Genomic DNA, 16,631 nt, shown 5'->3' on the forward strand with positions numbered 1-16,631 from the left:
TAGGAGAATATTTTTTAAATAAAAATAACAAATCCTCCTTTACCAGCTACAATAAGGGGATATACAGTCTATGGGATATACACAGAAATGGCATCAATAATTATAACTCGATGAAGTAACATATGTTCTTCTAAAATGGGCCATTGTGAAAGATGATGGCTTTTACTTTGGTACTGTAAACTGTTCTTAAAAGTAGGATTTTTTGAAGTTATCATATAAATACGGTGGCCCTGAAGTGCAAGTCAAAACAACATTTCACAAAACACTTCTACATTTCACAAAACACTACAGCCTATCACAAAACACTACGACATTTCACAAAACACTACAGCCTTTCACAAAACACTACAGCCTTTCACAAAACACAACAGCCTTTCACAAAACACAACTACATTTCACAAAACACTTCAGCCTTTCACAAAACACAACTACATTTCAAAAATTAAATAAACATAAATTGTACTCCATCCAACATACTTGGTGCAGCTCCTCGTTCAGACTGAAGGGGGCGTCCGCAGTTCACTTCTGTTGACATACGTCACAAAAATGCGACGGCAGATCACAAGGGATTTAATGAGCACCAGACTGAAAATCATAATAAAAGGAGAAGAGTATTCTTCGCCTACAAACACATTTTAAATGGGTAAGTCATAACAAGGATACTAACGAGGTGACTTAATTAAAAATAGGTTCATTTTTGTTTCGAATAAGTGTGTAAAATGTGTCTAGTTTAGTGAACAGTCAATAAAAACATGGCTAAACTGCGTTAGCTTCTTGATGGAATTAACGGCTTATAATACATTTTGAGTATAATACTAATACCTCTATGGTTCCTTGGGGAAATGTGTGTTTGTTTTGGTATGTCGGAGACGGAGTAAAGATTATCCACAGCTTTATTTATTTCTAAATCTCTGTCACTGACACTGTATGTCTTGATAGTTATTATATTTGTTTTAAGGATTTACAAAAAAGGTCCTTAATACAATTATTAATTGGGAATACTTCACCAAAGTCCCAGCTCTCTGTGTTTAAAGGTCTGTATTTAATAATTATTTAACTGTAAATTAATCATTTTTTAAAACTATCAAGGCAGAAGCCAGGGTTACAAACAGCCAGTGGAGTGGGAGGTTACCATACTGTACACTCATAAAATGCGTCGCATACTTCAGTTTAGTTGTATACATAAGTGTTCTCTGGGTTTGTAAAGTAACAAAACTAATCTGTCAAACTGTTTGACTGAAAAGGGAGTTTGTTATCACCTTGTTATCATTCTGTACAAGGTCGTTGGGTACATGGGAATACTGTTTCTTCTATATATTTATTACATATTTTAAAGAAAATATAATAATTAAATATTGTTTTATTTAAAGATAATTTATAATTGAAGACAGCAACCAAATTGAGAAATACCAATTGTTGGTTAGTCACCATTGACTTAATAAAAAAATTATTACATTATGTTAACATTGAAACTACTGAGTCTAATTTAGATAGAAATGTTCTTTGGCTTTTGTTAAAATTGTTCAAACTGTTTTGCTAAAAGGTGAGTTTTCCACATCAGTGTATATTTAGTTTATATGGGAACACCCTTTTTTCTTTATATTTGTTGTTATATTTTATTGAATGTCCCGAAAGACTAAATATAGTATGATAAGAACCTTTAAGGACCTTGGTGTTTATGAACTCATAAAATCATAAAAGTATCAAAGATATTCCTTAATTTGCAGTTTAACATTTTAAAATTATAATGGAATAAATTATGAAAGGAGGAAGAGTTCCCCATACTGTTTCACTAACACACATGTTCCTGTTGGTTCTCCTGTGCTCCTGCAGTGGTTCTGTAGCGCTCCAGGTGCAGCAGCAGGATGAGGATCCGGCTGCAGGGTCCCGGCCACGCTGCCGGCCTCCTCGCTGAGCTCAACCGCTGCCGCCAATCACGCCAGTACTGCGATGTGTTCCTGCAGGTCGGCAACCGCACGTTCGCAGCGCACCGTGCCGTGCTGGCCTGCGCCGGGTCGTACTTCCGTAACCTGTTCACCCGGGCTCCGGCCACGTCCTCCGCCGCCTTCTCTCTGGAGTTCATCTCCCCGGCTAACTTTGAGAGGGTGCTGACGTTCGTCTACACGGGGGAGATCCTGACCGACCTCATCGATGTGGGGGTGCTGTACGAGCTGGCTGAGAGGCTGGGTGTGAATGAGCTGATGAAGGCCTGTCACTCCACCTTCCCTGACCTGCAGGCCTCTGTGTCTGTGAAGGCAGGGAGTCCCGGGGAGCTGGACTCAGGCATGGTCTCTGCTGCTGCTGCTGCGTCCACAGGTGTCTCCGCCTCCTCCGTCTGCTCCTCCGCCGCCTCCTGCTCCTCTCTGTCCTCATCAGCAGGTCCATCTGCCGCCCCGACCCCCGCGGCTGCCCCCCCCTCGCCTCTCTTCCAACCCAGGGCCAGCCGTGAGGCTCACACTGGGACTACGTCTCTGCACCTGAAGGCAGAAGACATGGATTCTCATATCGGCTACGGGCAGATCTCAGCGGATCCACCGGGAGGACACAGTCTTTTAACCAGCAGCCAGTCCAGTGAAGACGTACCGCCTCCGGTGCTCCAGCTGAAGATGGAGCAGGGGGTGGAGGAAGAGGAGGCAGAAGGCAGCTGTGAGGACGCAGATGGACGAAGGGTTTCTGAGAGCGCAGGAAGCTCTCTGCCTCACAGAAACCACGCTGCGTCGTCTGACTCCTGCTCCTTCCCAGACTCCTCGGCTCAGATCGGAGCGGAGGCCCCATCCTCCTTGTCCTCAGGAGACCCTCTGAGAGACCCTCTGAGAGACCCTCTGAGCGGCCTGCAGGTGGGGCCGGTGGAGGGCAGCGTGGTGGAGCTGCATAGGGACGGCAGGTTGATGTTGTTTGGGGAGGAGGGGGAGCAGAGGGAGGCTCTGAAGGGGAGTATGGAGGGAACAGAGGAGGAGCAGTGGAGACAGCTGGCGGGAGAGATCATCGAGCTGAGTGACGACGAAAACTTCATGGAGGACGGTGAGGAGGAGGAGGAGGAGGATGAAGATGACCTGGTGTATGTGGAGAACGGAGAGGGCAGCCAGGTAATAAAACACGTATGTCATGCAGGTGTGAGACCAGAATCCGAATGCCTTTATTTGTCCCCAATGGGAACATTTACACTAAGAGTGCAGATTCATTAAAAAGAGTGGACTTACATATTATATAAAAAAGTAGGCACACGTTATTAATAATAAAAACACAAGTAATACAAAATAAATATGTACACCTTGGTAAAAAAAAGTAGCAGTATATTTTAAATAAATTACAATAGATAAATATAGGAGTAACTTATTAAATATAGCGACGCAAAGCTCACATTAGTAACAATAGAATACAAATAAGGACACAACCATGGCTAAAAATGAGGAACAGCAATTTAAAGAACTAAGTGACATGTTAGGTGTTGAGACATTAAAACAATCTGCACTGGCTTCCTGTTACACAAAGGATACACTTCAAAATCTTTCAACACAATAAGCACTTCATGGATTGGGACCAACATACATGTCAGAGAGGCTTCACTGTTACGAGCCAGCCAGAGCTCTCAGGTCAAACTCCCAGAGTCAGAACTACATTTGCAGAGGCAGCTTCTAGCTCTTATGAACCACACGCTTGGAACAAACTACCTGCAATTCTGAGGTCCGCCCCAACCCTGGGCTCTTTTAAACCAAGGTTAAAAACCTGCAGCCTATCCTGAGATACTTTAACCGTGCCTTTATCATTGCACTTTTAGTTGCAGCCAGTATTTCATCGCTTTATGATTTTTATTTTATTTTTTTATTATTATGTGTTAAATGCCTATGTGAAGCACTTTGAATTGCCTCTGTGTCTTAAAATGTGCTATACAAATAAACTAACCTTGAACCTTATAGAATTGTTCGGACATTTATAACAATGTATGTTTTTCACATAAAAGTGATAATTGTACAGTATAGCAACAACATGTCTATATTGCCCCTCACTCAGCGGTCCTGCTCTCCTCTCCTCCAGGTCAACGTGTTCTCCTGTAAAGCGTGTGCGGCGGCGCTCCCAGCAGACCCGGCGGCCATCAGGAGACACGCAGAAACCCACCTGACGGAGCAGGGGCTCTGCAGGGTCTGCGGGGCCTCGTTCCCAGACCGCCACGCCGGGCTGGCCCACTCCCACTCCCACGTGGGGGTGCAGCTCTTCACCTGTGAGATGTGCCACCTGCAGTTCTGCAGCCAGAGCAAACTGCTGCGTCACCACCGGCAGACGGCCTCCAGCTACACCATCCCCCAGGGGGCGCTGACCAGCAGAGGGGAGGGGCCGGGCACAGAGCTGCAGTGTGCCGTGTGCAACAAACCCCTCAGCAAGGACTTCCAGGTGAGGGGACACTGAACATGTGTTGCCAGTCTGTGGTGGGAATGTATTTATCACATGTGGATAGAGAATCAAACCATTCAGCTGTCTTTGTCGTATTTTATTTCTTGCAAGAAAGTTCAGTCAGTCGTACAGAGAGCATCCAGCCTGCAGAGTGAACGACCAAGAGTAGAGTTTGGGTTGCATATTTAAACACAGAGAGAGGAGAAAGGGAAGCTTGGTGATACTGAAAGGAGCATTCTGGAAGTTTAGGGAGTTAGGAGGCCGTATCAGGAAGTTCTCAGTTCACCTGAGGTGAAGGTCATACTGTTGGGGCACTAACAACACTGCAACACATCTTCTTAATAAGGAATGTTCCCAAGCTTAGCTAACAAGTGTGAGAAGTAGTAAATATAGATAAACATTAGCAAATAAGAATCACACTATGATATTATTTAAGTAAGTGAGTTTAATATTTTTCTATTACACAGTCTACACCATGGCCTTTGACCCCTAACCCATCACAGTCCCCCTGCTTCCACTCCCACTGCTATTTTACATGTTACTTGTTTATTTATCACATTGTTACTTTATTATTTGCCCTGTTTGTTTGTTTGTTTGTTTGTTCACAGCGTGTAAAGCGGCCTTGGGTCCCTAATGAAATCAAACTTTATTTAAAAAGTACTTTTTAAAACATGGGGGGGAAATAAAGGTAAACAAATTCAGAACTTAAAGTGGACCTATCATGCTATATTTGAATAATATAGTGTAGGACCATACCTATATAAGGCATATTTATACTTTTTTTTTTTCAAAATACCAAACAGATCATGCATTTTAGCCATGCCTCATTTTGCTCAATTTGACATTTTTTATCCCTGTTTTAGCAAGGGTTGATTCAGTGAGAACAGCACCATCTACTGGCCTGGCATATGTACTACAGCGTCTCCAGCGCTTTCGAACGGCAATGGCCGTGGCTGTCTCCTCCTGATTGGTGGAGTTGGCCCAATAGCCGTAGCGCCACCGTCCTGACGTCAGGACAGTGTTCAAATCTGGATCAGTTTTTATTTTTACCGTTGCAGCCCCTTTTATAGAGATTTGGGTATGGAGGAAAATAGAGAGGGTTGTGTTTTCTGACACTTGTGGCGCATTTCCACTACACGGCCTCGCTCGGTATGGCTAGGCCTCGTTAGGACTGGCTCACTTTATGGCGCATTTCCATTACAGTTTAGGAACTGTGGTAGTATCTATAGTAACGCAGTGTAGGCGGAGCCGTGACGTGATCTTCAGAGAACCCCAGAAAAACAACACAGCCGTTAGCTGTTAGCACTCAGAGCTCACAGCTCCTCATATATGTTCAGAAACTAGACAAAAGTTAAACAAGTACAAACCACAGACTGCCTGTGTCATGGTGAAGACAGTCGCTGGTTTATTTATGTCCGTATAGGCCGTTGTTGTGAGTGTGGACGGTCGGAGCATATACTGCGTTAGCTTAGCCAATCTCCATTTAGAAAACACGCATTTTAAAAGGTTTTTCGCCTGCCGTCTGTCTGCAGACTTGTCAAAGCATTAATTCATGGTTTTTACTAACCGGTATCAGTATGTTGTTACTTCGGCATCATTTTGAAACGTGTATTACAATTAAATCACGGTCAAATATGTCCATCTTGTTGTAGTTGTAGCCCCCTTGCCAGCGATTCTCTCTCTAGTTTAGCATACTCAGCCCGACTCAGCCTCGTTGTCTCTGGCCCTAGAACCACGATTTTATGAGGCCAGGCCAACTGTGAATTAGGACCCGCCGGCCGGTACTAGGCCAAGTCGAAACGCAACCAAAAACGGGCCGCTGACGTCACAGCCCTCTTAAACCGTGCTCCGCGCTGTAGTGGAGACGCGCCATTGGTGAGTTCCCTGGAACACCGGGGACACATATTCATGTATAAAAGACGTACAAAAGTGCATTTTGCATGATAGGTCCCCTTTAAGAATTAAATAAAATCAGGCATCTAAAATCAAATACACAATTACATTTTTATAAAAAATAGATGATAAAAAGGGGGTTACATAATAAAAATGTACAAGCGTACGGTAAATTATTTCATTCTTAATTGTATTGCTCATAAGTAAAACAATTAAATAGAAAAGTATTATTTAGAATTTATTGTCGGATAATAGATTGATTGTTAAATAATTTTCAAATGTTATTTGCTGTCAATATGCCACATAAACAATATTATTAGATTATTAACAAAACGTATAGTTCTATCACTCCGGTGAATTTCTACTCTTGGAATAATAGAAGAATAAACAAATAAAGTAGAAATCTAGCTCAGAATTCATTAATACCAGAAAACTGATTTTACAAAAAGACATCTGAAAGTATCATGCATTATTTTGTTCCCTGCAGCCACATGAGATCTCATATCTACTCTTCCCTGTCTGTCCCCTCCCTTACAGTCGGTCAGAGACCACCTGCTGAGCCACGTGTGTCCTCAGAGCCTGAGCTGTGGGGTGTGTCGCCTCCCGCAGCTCTCCCTGTGCTCGCTGCTGTGGCACGGCCTGGCCCACCTGTCGCTGCCCGTTTTCAGCTGCCCGCACTGCGCCTGCTGCTTCGTGCAGCGCTGCATGCTGGACCGACACATGGCGGCGCACGCAGAGGAGGCGGCGGCGAAAGAGCGGGAGCGTCTGGCGCTGAGGGCGTTCAGAGTCGGGTCGGACGGGGATGGAGACGGAGGTTCGGCAGGAGTGGAGGAGCTGCACTGCTTCCTGTGCCCGCAGTCTTTCCGCTCCACCTCTGCCTTCCAGTACCACCTCGGCTTGCACAGCACTGAGGCCCCTGGTGGAGGAGGGGGGGTCCCGGGCTGGTTTGGAAAACGTAAAGCTGACCAGCCTATGGAGTGCCTTGCCTCTTCCTCCTCTCAGCGTGAGGTTGTGAAAATGAGCAACCTGGGTTTGGGGATGAGCTTCAACTTGCCAGATAAGTTTTTTCAAGGTTCCATCCACAACCTGCCCTCGGGGGTCCTGACCAACGGGAGCGCGGGGCAGGACATGGGGGTCGGGGCAGCGGGGGTCCGTGGGAAATGGTACCGGTGTCGCTACTGTGGCAAACGCTTCGCACACTCGGGGGAATTCACCTACCACCTCCGCATCCACACAGGAGAGAAACCCTACCAGTGCAAAGTGTGCCTGCGCTTCTTCAGAGGCCGCTCCACCATGATCTGCCACCTGAAGACGCACGCCGGCGCGCTCATGTACCGCTGCACCGTCTGCGGACTCTTCTTCTCCACGCTGAAGATGGTGGCGTCGCACATGGAGCTGCACAAGGACCACTTGCCGCTGGACTTCAACATCGAGCAGACCTTCATGTACAACGATCACTCTAAAGAGCCGCTGCCCACTGTGGACGCCTGACGAGCTCATCTTCGCTTCACTGACACTTCCTGTGTGTCTGGTTGTCGTGGACCACAAACTGCTATAAATAGAATAGGGCTGGAACTATTGTATATTTTTATTTATCTTTTTTTGTTGATGAATAGTCTGTAAAATGCCAAAACAATTATTTTAAAGCACATTTTGATTCTGAGGTGACATCAAGTTGTTTTTTGGATTGCTAAATCTTAAAAACCACACATTACTTTTCTGTTTATCCATTTATTACGTCACCTCTTTAACATGTTTATACTTTAAGAGCGTAGTGGACATATATAATCTGTCAGATGCTGTTCATTGAGTCTGAGGTGTCTCTTTGAACTAAGATAAAAAGCAACCACTTGATGGCAGTGTATCATATTTATCTACTCCGATTGAGTCTGTAACTTTATAACTTTAATATGGGGATAGGTTTGTATGTCAGTGGTTGATAATTACACTGTTATTAAAGTAGCACCTCATTGTAGCATATCAATTATTTTCCTAGAGTTGCAGTCACTATTTTCACACTTTTTGAAGTTACATTTTTGACACCACAGGTACAGCATGACCATCCACTTAAGAGTGCTTTTTATTTGTCATTGAATCATGAAACGTGTTGTTTTATGTTGAATAATGTTTCCTTCTATATGCTTTTAGAATGTGCATTTTAGCCACATGCTGTGTTCACTTGTTTAGAGCGTGTGAGCGTGTTGTAGAGATATTTAAATGCCCATCACCTTTCTGTGTGATATGTGTCTTACCTCATATTTATGATGGCAGTGTAACTGTTATTTGCCTTTATACATATCTGTTTTTCAAGCTATGTTTGAATGTTGGCCTTTTTTTAAATATGGTTTCTTAAAAATAATTAAATAAATGCCTTTTGGAAGACTGTTATCACCCCCTGATGATCTGTTTTTAACAACCTTTTAGAGTGTCCTGAACCAGGGACGTGCACAGACATGTTGGGGGGCAGGTGCTCAAGTGAGAAAAAGGGCACTTCCCATAATCATTTATTAAAAAAAAATTGTAAAACAAAACGTTAAATATAGTTGCACATCTCTGACTTACTGACCAATTTATTTTAATACCCTCACACTCACGTAATTGTTTAATACTCAGCAGAATTCTACAAAATAATCAGCTAACACAGAGACAATGGCCTTCTAGTATTCACTAAGCACAAGAGCAGACAACAAACTAGTACAATTAATAGTTATTAAATGAGCAGCCAACAATCAAAATTATGAAGTTACTGTTTAAGGACATTACAGGCAAAAATATCGTTTTTTCATGTAGGCCCTACTTGTTATTTTGGTCTATTTTGCTTCCATGTTTTCTTTCATTCTAATGGAAATAAAACTTCCAAGAAACACATATAAATGGTGTTCGTTTTACTACCATGTCTGAATTCATCTATGGATTTAAAGCTAATCTGCATTTAAACATAACATTTCAGGGGAAAATACTGACTTGACGTAAGTAACTACTATATAAATATGTTTTTTTGTTTGTTTTTAGTTTGATCCTTTTCACCTGGAATGTCTTGTAACTGCATGCAAATTAGCGCATTTTAATTAGGCCTAGTTAACGCCTAATTTGCATATCAATGTGGCGATTGTGATGAAGTTATTAGATACACATTTTACTGTATTCCCCTTTAGTGTCTCCCCTTAAGTAGCCTACAGTACATTTATAGCCTGTAGGCTATGCCCATGATAAATTGCCTTAGCTAAACCTTGAGCTAACTTATCCATTGGCTAGTAGCCTACCTTAGTTAACTATATGTGTTATTGTCTTTTAGCTAATTAGCTGTAAACTGGAGGCACTGGCAGTTTAGTAATTTGTTCATCTCCATTCACCTTCAAAATAAGCCAAGAAAAGCCGGCATATCATGGGACTGTAAAGTGGAAGGTGCTGCTACCTGTCTGTCTGAAGTGACTGCCGATGTCCGCACCGCTGTGCAGGAGACGTGGAGGGAGGGAGGGAGGGAGGGAGGGAGAGCTACGGAACTTCAGTCTAATCTCCCGACCTGATATTTTAATTTTGTATTCAATCAATATATTTTTGGAAAGGGAAACTGTGCGCAAACAGCAGTAGATATATATTCATTTATAAAAAAAAAAAAAAGGGGGGGAAAAGGGCACTTTCTCTGGAGGAAGAAAAAGGGCAGGCTCAAGCCCACTTTGATGTCTATGTGTGCACGTGCCTTTCCTGAACCACAAAAAAACATCCATCATCAGATTTCCAGTGATGAACTTGCAGAGATGTGCGCAGTTTTGTGAACCTCCTGCTTCCAGGGGCACGTGACCTTTGCCCTTTTGAAAGCCGCGGTCTCTTCCTGCTATTGTGCCATGTGTGGACGAACATCCCCTTTTCCTTTTTCTGCCTCCTTATCATTTAAACTGTTGAAAGTGAGACATTCCAGATGGACAGGAATGGAAGTAAATGTAATAAAGACTGTGAGAAGGGAGATAACTAAGTGCAAGAGCGGCAAAATGTCTCGGTAAAATAAACTTAAGCTTCAAAACATTCACGTCCCGAAAGCTCGTTTCTGCTCTTTGTGATAAAGTGCAAGCTCAGGTTTTGCAGCTTAAACGCAAACAGTGTTTTATGAAGTGTTATTATATGTTACAGCAAATTTAGACTACAGCAGCATCCTGGAACAGATAAATAAGAATGAAGTAATGATTTATCTGTTGAAAGTTAAACAGTTGCAAGATGTCTATGAGGATTATCTGGCACGATCAGCTTTGTTTACACACATTCGTTCCTGTTGTGGCACGGTTATTCTGTGCCAGGAGACCTTGGAGCAGGGGTCTCCAACATGTTGATAGCTCACGAGTTCTCAATAAGTAGCTCGCCAAGCAAATTCAACATTTTAAAAATACACACAATAAAAAAGGAAATGTAATTAAAAGAATGTAGGCCTACCCTATGCATAAACGAAACCTCCATCATAGCGAACTCTATCTACATACTACAACTCTATATCTATCTAACAACCCTCCTCCCCCCACCCCCCACAATGAATATCGACCAATCACGTTGTTGCTTGATTTGCGGGACCAGCGTTGGAGTCGGGAAGAAAAGCAATGAATAAACAAGCTTAAATGATTTGTTGTGATCATATTCTAAAGATGTTTGGATTAATGAAAATTATACAGCTCCCTTTCATACTGTACGAGTGTTGAGAGCTGTATCCATAAATTCATTTTGTGCTCAAAGTGCACCAGATTGATGCAATTAACTTGCCCCCGGACCCCCGAGAGGAGGTGAGGTCCAGCCCCAAATAAAGCAGGATAAAATAATTAAATTGCATACATTTTCTTTTAGTAAACACTGAAAACGGGTCCCACAGACCCAAACAGCACACATGGTTAAAGGTAAGCATATAATAATGTTAAAATGTGCTAAATATTGTTGTAGCAAACACTGTGGTGGTGGCTTAAAGCCCACCTCCGCTACGCGCCGTTCGTTTGTGAGCCTGGTTATATTTAATAAAAGAAGGAATTCAAAACACCGGAATAAAGGTTATAACAATAATCTGATTTTACTGGTAAAAAACAAAACACGTATACAAGTTTACAGAGTACTCTGGACTTCCAGTTCTACCGCCGTGCAATACAGGTATTGGGACCAGCCAGTCAGAAACAGGAAGTATTTTACATGCATAAACAACAGTATTCATATCCATATTTTGGGGCGGAGATGTGTTGATTCTTCCTTCCCACTTTACTCCGAAGCGAATCAGAGAGTCCGTGGGGAGGAGCTGTGTGAGCTGCTCACTCCCCCAGGTGTTTTTACTGGTTGGATTCACTTCTGGTCGGGTCCAATACAGCGAATCAGAGTTCTGGGAAAAAGTATGTTTTCTTCTGAGCAGAGCGTGAGATTCGGAAGTACACAAGGACAGAGTCAATCTTTATCTCTGCACCTATATTCACTCCTTTACTTTCCCAAGGAATATTTCACACAAACTATTCTTTCCCAGACAACCAAACATTGTACACAGATATATTGATGCCCAGAAAGGACCTTGAAAAGAATATGTGTGTGTGCTGGTGGGAGGAGGTGTATGTGTGTGTAGGGATATCTGGGTCAGTGAGTGTAAGTGAGAAAGACAATATATATGTGATTACTTAAAACAGTTCAAACAATACATGTTCACTAAAATACAATTCAAAATAATACATGTTTACTTCAATACAGTTTAGAACCATATCTGTTTACTTTAATATATACACTGCAAAAAAACTAAAAAAGGAGTAAAAGTAGATCACGACTTGTTTTATTTTTTGAAAGTAGCCCTCATCCTAAAAAAGGTTGGAGACCCCTGCCTTAGAGACTGCCATGGGTTCCTGTGGGAGTTGAGCAGCTTAAACAACAAAAAAAGCACTTCAAACATTTCCTGCCTTCCTCTGTGATCAGATACATGGTAAAAAACAAAAACATAACAGGAAATGGATTATGAGAGTGAGGCTGTAACAAACATCACAATGAGTCTCTGACCAGAGTGAGATGATCTGCACAATCTCCATTCAGTTCTGTCAAATCTTTCCTAGAAAACGTCTCGTGAAGTTTTCTCATCTCAGCTTCTTTTTTTTTATGATCCAACATCGGACTGGCTGGTGCTGGCGTTACTTAACTTGCGTTGCTTCCCCGGGTCTCCCCCTCCTCCGTTGGGAGCGTTGGTCCCGGCTCCCAGCTGGTTCCCGGCTCCATCTCTGGGTAACTGGCTCAGCACGGTGTTGACCAGGTTGTCTCGGAAGCTCTTGCTGAGGAAGTTGTAGAGGATGGGGTTTGCCACGCAGTGAAAAAGAGACAGGCTTTGCACCACCGTGAACGAGAAGTACAGCACCTCCATCGTGTTGCAGCTGAAGATGAAGGGGTCGATGTCATCCACGATCATCAGGAACAGGACGAAGTGGTAGGGCAACCAGCACAGGACGAACACCAGGGAGTAAACGTGAACCAGCCACACGTCCCGCCGGCCCTGAACATCCGGCGCCGTCCGAACCGCACGAGCGATCAGCACGTTGCAGGTGATGATGACGGCGGCGGGGCCCAAGAACTGGAAGACCAGGCAGAGGAAACCCACGGAGACAAACCACTCGCTGGTGTTGTGTTCAGGTATCATGTAGCAGCCCGGCACGTCCCACTCCAGAAGATCCACATGGACGTTCTCCAGCAGCGTCAGGAACAAGGAGAGCACCCAAAGGCCTCCGCAGAGCACCCAGCGGCGGCGGCCCAGCACGGGGAAGAAGGCGGGAAACGAGGGCCTGGTCAGGGACAGATAACGCTCCGCGGTCATGAGGGCCAGGAAGAAGGAGCTGCTGTAGAAGTTGACCGTGTAGACGAGGTGGGTCACCTTGCAGAGGAAGCGTCCCCACAGCCAGACCTTGTCCATGGTAACCTCCATCATGAAGAACGGCATGGTCACGATCACCATGAGGTCCGACAGGCTCACGTTGAGGATGCAGAACTGGATCCCGTTGGCCGAGTGGCGTCGGCGCCAGTTGACCCAGATGACCAGCACGTTCTCCAGCAGGCCCACCATGAAGACGAAAAGGTATATGAGGAAGAGGGCGATGCGCCGGTAGTCTCCGACAGAATCCAGGTCGATGGTGCAGTGGTAGAACCATAATGTGTCATTATATAAATCCAGCGTGGCGTTGTGCTCGTGAGCGCTCATGGTCTGGAGTGAAAAGCAGAGGGAAAACTGTTTCATATAACTGGAAATAGTTCTGGGGTTAATCTGATTATGTTACACAACAGAAACTCAGGAGGAGGGTGCGAGACGTGCTGGGTTGGAATATTACAAAAAGTAGTTTGAGAGTCGGATATTAAAGCCTCAACATATGAGAAGAAGCAAAAACGACAAATGGAAGTTATAAATGTCTCACTTTGAGGTGCTGTGAGTAAATATTTGGTTTAGTTTATAAATTATACTTGCTGACTCATTGCACATTTTGTCATTTAAAAGGCGCAGTGTGTTGGATTTGGCGACATCTGGTGTTTTGGTTGCAGATTGCAGCCGAACTGAATAAAGGCTATTCCGTCTCTTTGAGAGACCGTTGTATCTTTCACCAACTTTACCTAGTTTAAAAGCCATCCCTAACATAGCAATATTTTAAAAGCAATACATCTCAGGAGGCGGCTGGTGTTACCGCAGCTTTACAAGCATGTCGGAGAACAACTTCAGGTATACACTGTCTAGAGAGCATTTGATTTGTCCTTTCTAAACCAATGTAGGAACATGGTGGTGCAACATGTATTCAGACTCCATGATGAGGACCTTTTCCCCTATCTTTATATTATACACTCATATAAACATAGTTCTGTATAATTTATTACATTTCTGCGTATTGTTCCCCGAAATACTGCACGATGGCCCTTTAAAGAGTAGACTACTGCACATATTTAGCAACACTGTTGTACTCCCAACGACTAAATATCAAGAAATGTTTTATTACTGTACTGTAGTGTACATGCATTTTTTCTCTCTAAGAAAAACATGACGCCTACATTACCCATAATGCCACTAACAGTCTGATGGTAACCCGACTTGCAAAACTCTTGCAAGATGTGTAGGCTTGAATAGCTAAAGTTAGACTTTGACCTTGAATGGGTAAGCTTTCCATTTTATTTAGAAATGTATGGTGGAAACAGGTTGTTACATCACAAACAAATATATTACTGTACCTTGTTGTGAAGAGCTGCGTTGTGTACGCTGTGTTTCTGAGTGAAGCCTGAAGCCACCAAATGACTCCTTCCAGCTCTGATGTTAACAGATATCTGAGCAATCAAGCAGCCAGGAGCTTCTACCCTCCCATTTCTCATTAACACACACACACACGCACGCACGCACGCACGCACGCACGCACGCACGCACGCACGCACGCACACACACACACACACACACACACACATATACTCACACACACACCCATACTCACACACACATGACAGGACATCCTCAGTGGGGAGTGGTGTAGAAATCCAGGTTTTATACAATATAAACATGTATTTCAAAATGTATATTCAACACTCATGTGAGAATAGGACATAGAAACTTGGGTGTTGCCATTTTCTGCTGCTTCTTGTCACCATTGAATTGAATTCCTTTATTCAAATTTACAAGCATACTGTAAATTATTTCGTTCTTAATTTTATTGCTCATAAGTTAAAAAAAATTAAATAGAAAAGTATTATTTAGAATTTATTGTCGGATAATAGATTGATTGATAAATCATTTTCAAATAAATGTTATTTGCTGCCGATATATGCCACATAAACAATATTATTAGATGAATTATGAAAACTTGTAGTTGTGTCACTCCGGTGAATTTCTACCCTCAAGAAAAAGCAAGTAGAAATCTAGTTCAGAATTAATTAATACCAGAAAACAGATTTTACAAAAAGACATCTGACAGTATCATGGAGAAAAAGAAAGACTATTGCATTATTTTTTTCCCTGCAGCCCCATGAGATCTCATATTTCAATGTGAGACAATCATTAAAGGTGGGGTAGGTAAGTTTGAGAAACCGGCTCGAGATACACTTTTTGTTATATTCCATGGAATGCTCTTAACATCCCGATAGCAATGAATATCTTAAGTGCTTTGACAAAAAATCCATAAAAAAATGTCATCTGTGGAAGCCAAGCTACTGTAAAAAGTACGACCAATCATTTTAGCCGGCCCGGCTAAAATAACTGGCCTACCTGCCTGTCAGCCTTCCATCTGTGCACAAACTTATCTCGTGCCCTCATTGGTCATGTGCGCGTTCGTGTGTGTTGGAGGAGGGGCTCTATAAGGAAGTGGCAGATTTTCTTCGGTTGTGTATTTTCAAATTCTAGCGATCTCGAGCCGGTTTCTCAAACTTACCTACCCCACCTTTAAATTAAATGATCAACACAAAAAAACGAATAGGCAACTATTTTGATAATAGATAAATTGTTTAATAATTTTCAAATAAAAGTAATTTGCCGCCAATATATGCCACATAAACAATATTATTAGATTATTAAGAACACTTGTAGTTGTGTCACTCTGGTGAATGTTTACATAAGACATCTGACAGTATCATGGAGAGGTATTTTGATACCTGCCTGCAGCCACATGATTCAAAGGTTTTAGGATTCAAAGGTTTTATTGTCATGCACAAAGTTACAGTGTAATGGCAATGAAATTCTTCCGACCTGAGCTCCGGCGAAAGAGCGGGAGCGTCTGGCGCTGAGGGCGTTCAGAGTCGGGTCGGACGGGGATGGAGACGGAGGTTCGGCAGGAGTGGAGGAGCTGCACTGCTTCCTTCCAGTACCACCTCGGCTTGCACAGCACTGAGACCCCTGGTGGAGGAGGGGGTGGTCCCGGGCTGGTTTGGAAAACGTAAAGCTGACCAGCCTCTGGAGTGCCTTGCCTCTTCCCAGAGCCGGCCTGACCCATTAAGCGACATAAGCGGCCGCTTAGGGCCCCGCAGCCACTAAGGGCCCCCTAGCAACAACAACAAATGTGTAGTATGTGTGATTTTTAAGATTTAGCAATCCAAAAGTTCAATATTGGATATGGTAGGTGAATTCCCCCGAGTGTTTGCCACAGTAGCGACACCGGTACTATTTACCACGGACCCCCGCTGCGCCGACCCCCTTCGCCTGACCCGCGCTCCCGTTGGTCAGGACCCCCGAGGGCAGGCTGTGGATGGAACCTTGAAAAAACGTATCTGGCAAGCTGAAGCTCATCCATCGCCAAACCCAGGTTGCTCATTTTCACAACCTCATGCTGAGAGGAGGAAGAGGCAGGGCCGGCCCTAGACTTTTGGGGGCCCTGAGCGAGCTTTGGCTTGTGGGCCCACCTCACTCT

General features: G+C 43.6%; 2 protein-coding genes across 2 annotated transcripts; one reads left to right on the top strand and one right to left on the bottom strand.

The window, feature by feature from the left end:
- The first annotated feature begins 549 nt into the window (after window positions 1-549).
- Window positions 550-8,681, top strand: LOC117483543 (zinc finger and BTB domain-containing protein 39). Its single transcript, XM_034131910.1, has 4 exons — window positions 550-643; window positions 1,834-3,086; window positions 4,036-4,389; window positions 6,820-8,681. The coding sequence occupies exons 2-4, from the start codon at window positions 1,866-1,868 to the stop codon at window positions 7,771-7,773; spliced, it is 2,529 nt and encodes an 842-aa protein (XP_033987801.1). The 5' UTR covers window positions 550-643; window positions 1,834-1,865; the 3' UTR covers window positions 7,774-8,681.
- A 3,174-nt stretch (window positions 8,682-11,855) lies between these two features.
- On the bottom strand, window positions 11,856-14,677 carry LOC117483544 (G-protein coupled receptor 182-like). The gene is made up of 2 exons (XM_034131911.1): window positions 14,476-14,677; window positions 11,856-13,468 (listed from the first exon to the last, which is right to left on the bottom strand). The coding sequence occupies exons 1-2, from the start codon at window positions 14,611-14,613 to the stop codon at window positions 12,377-12,379; spliced, it is 1,230 nt and encodes a 409-aa protein (XP_033987802.1). The 5' UTR covers window positions 14,614-14,677; the 3' UTR covers window positions 11,856-12,376.
- Between the last annotated feature and the right edge of the window lie 1,954 nt (window positions 14,678-16,631).

This window comes from Trematomus bernacchii, unplaced genomic scaffold, assembly GCF_902827165.1.
Source record: "Trematomus bernacchii unplaced genomic scaffold, fTreBer1.1, whole genome shotgun sequence".
Lineage (NCBI taxonomy): Eukaryota > Metazoa > Chordata > Actinopteri > Perciformes > Nototheniidae > Trematomus > Trematomus bernacchii.

What these genes read in the sequence shown, in the direction of transcription:
- LOC117483543 (XM_034131910.1), top strand. Translation starts at nt 1,866, where the DNA reads ATGAGGATCCGGCTGCAGGGTCCCGGCCACGCTGCCGGCCTCCTCGCT. An exon ending in AGAACGGAGAGGGCAGCCAG is followed by an intron (nt 3,087 to 4,035) that starts GTAATAAAACAC and finishes CCTCTCCTCCAG; the next exon opens with GTCAACGTGTTCTCCTGTAA. An exon ending in CCCTCAGCAAGGACTTCCAG is followed by an intron (nt 4,390 to 6,819) that starts GTGAGGGGACAC and finishes CCTCCCTTACAG; the next exon opens with TCGGTCAGAGACCACCTGCT.
- LOC117483544 (XM_034131911.1), bottom strand. Translation starts at nt 14,613, where the DNA reads ATGAGAAATGGGAGGGTAGAAGCTCCTGGCTGCTTGATTGCTCAGATA. An exon ending in ACGCAGCTCTTCACAACAAG is followed by an intron (nt 13,469 to 14,475) that starts GTACAGTAATAT and finishes TTTTCACTCCAG; the next exon opens with ACCATGAGCGCTCACGAGCA.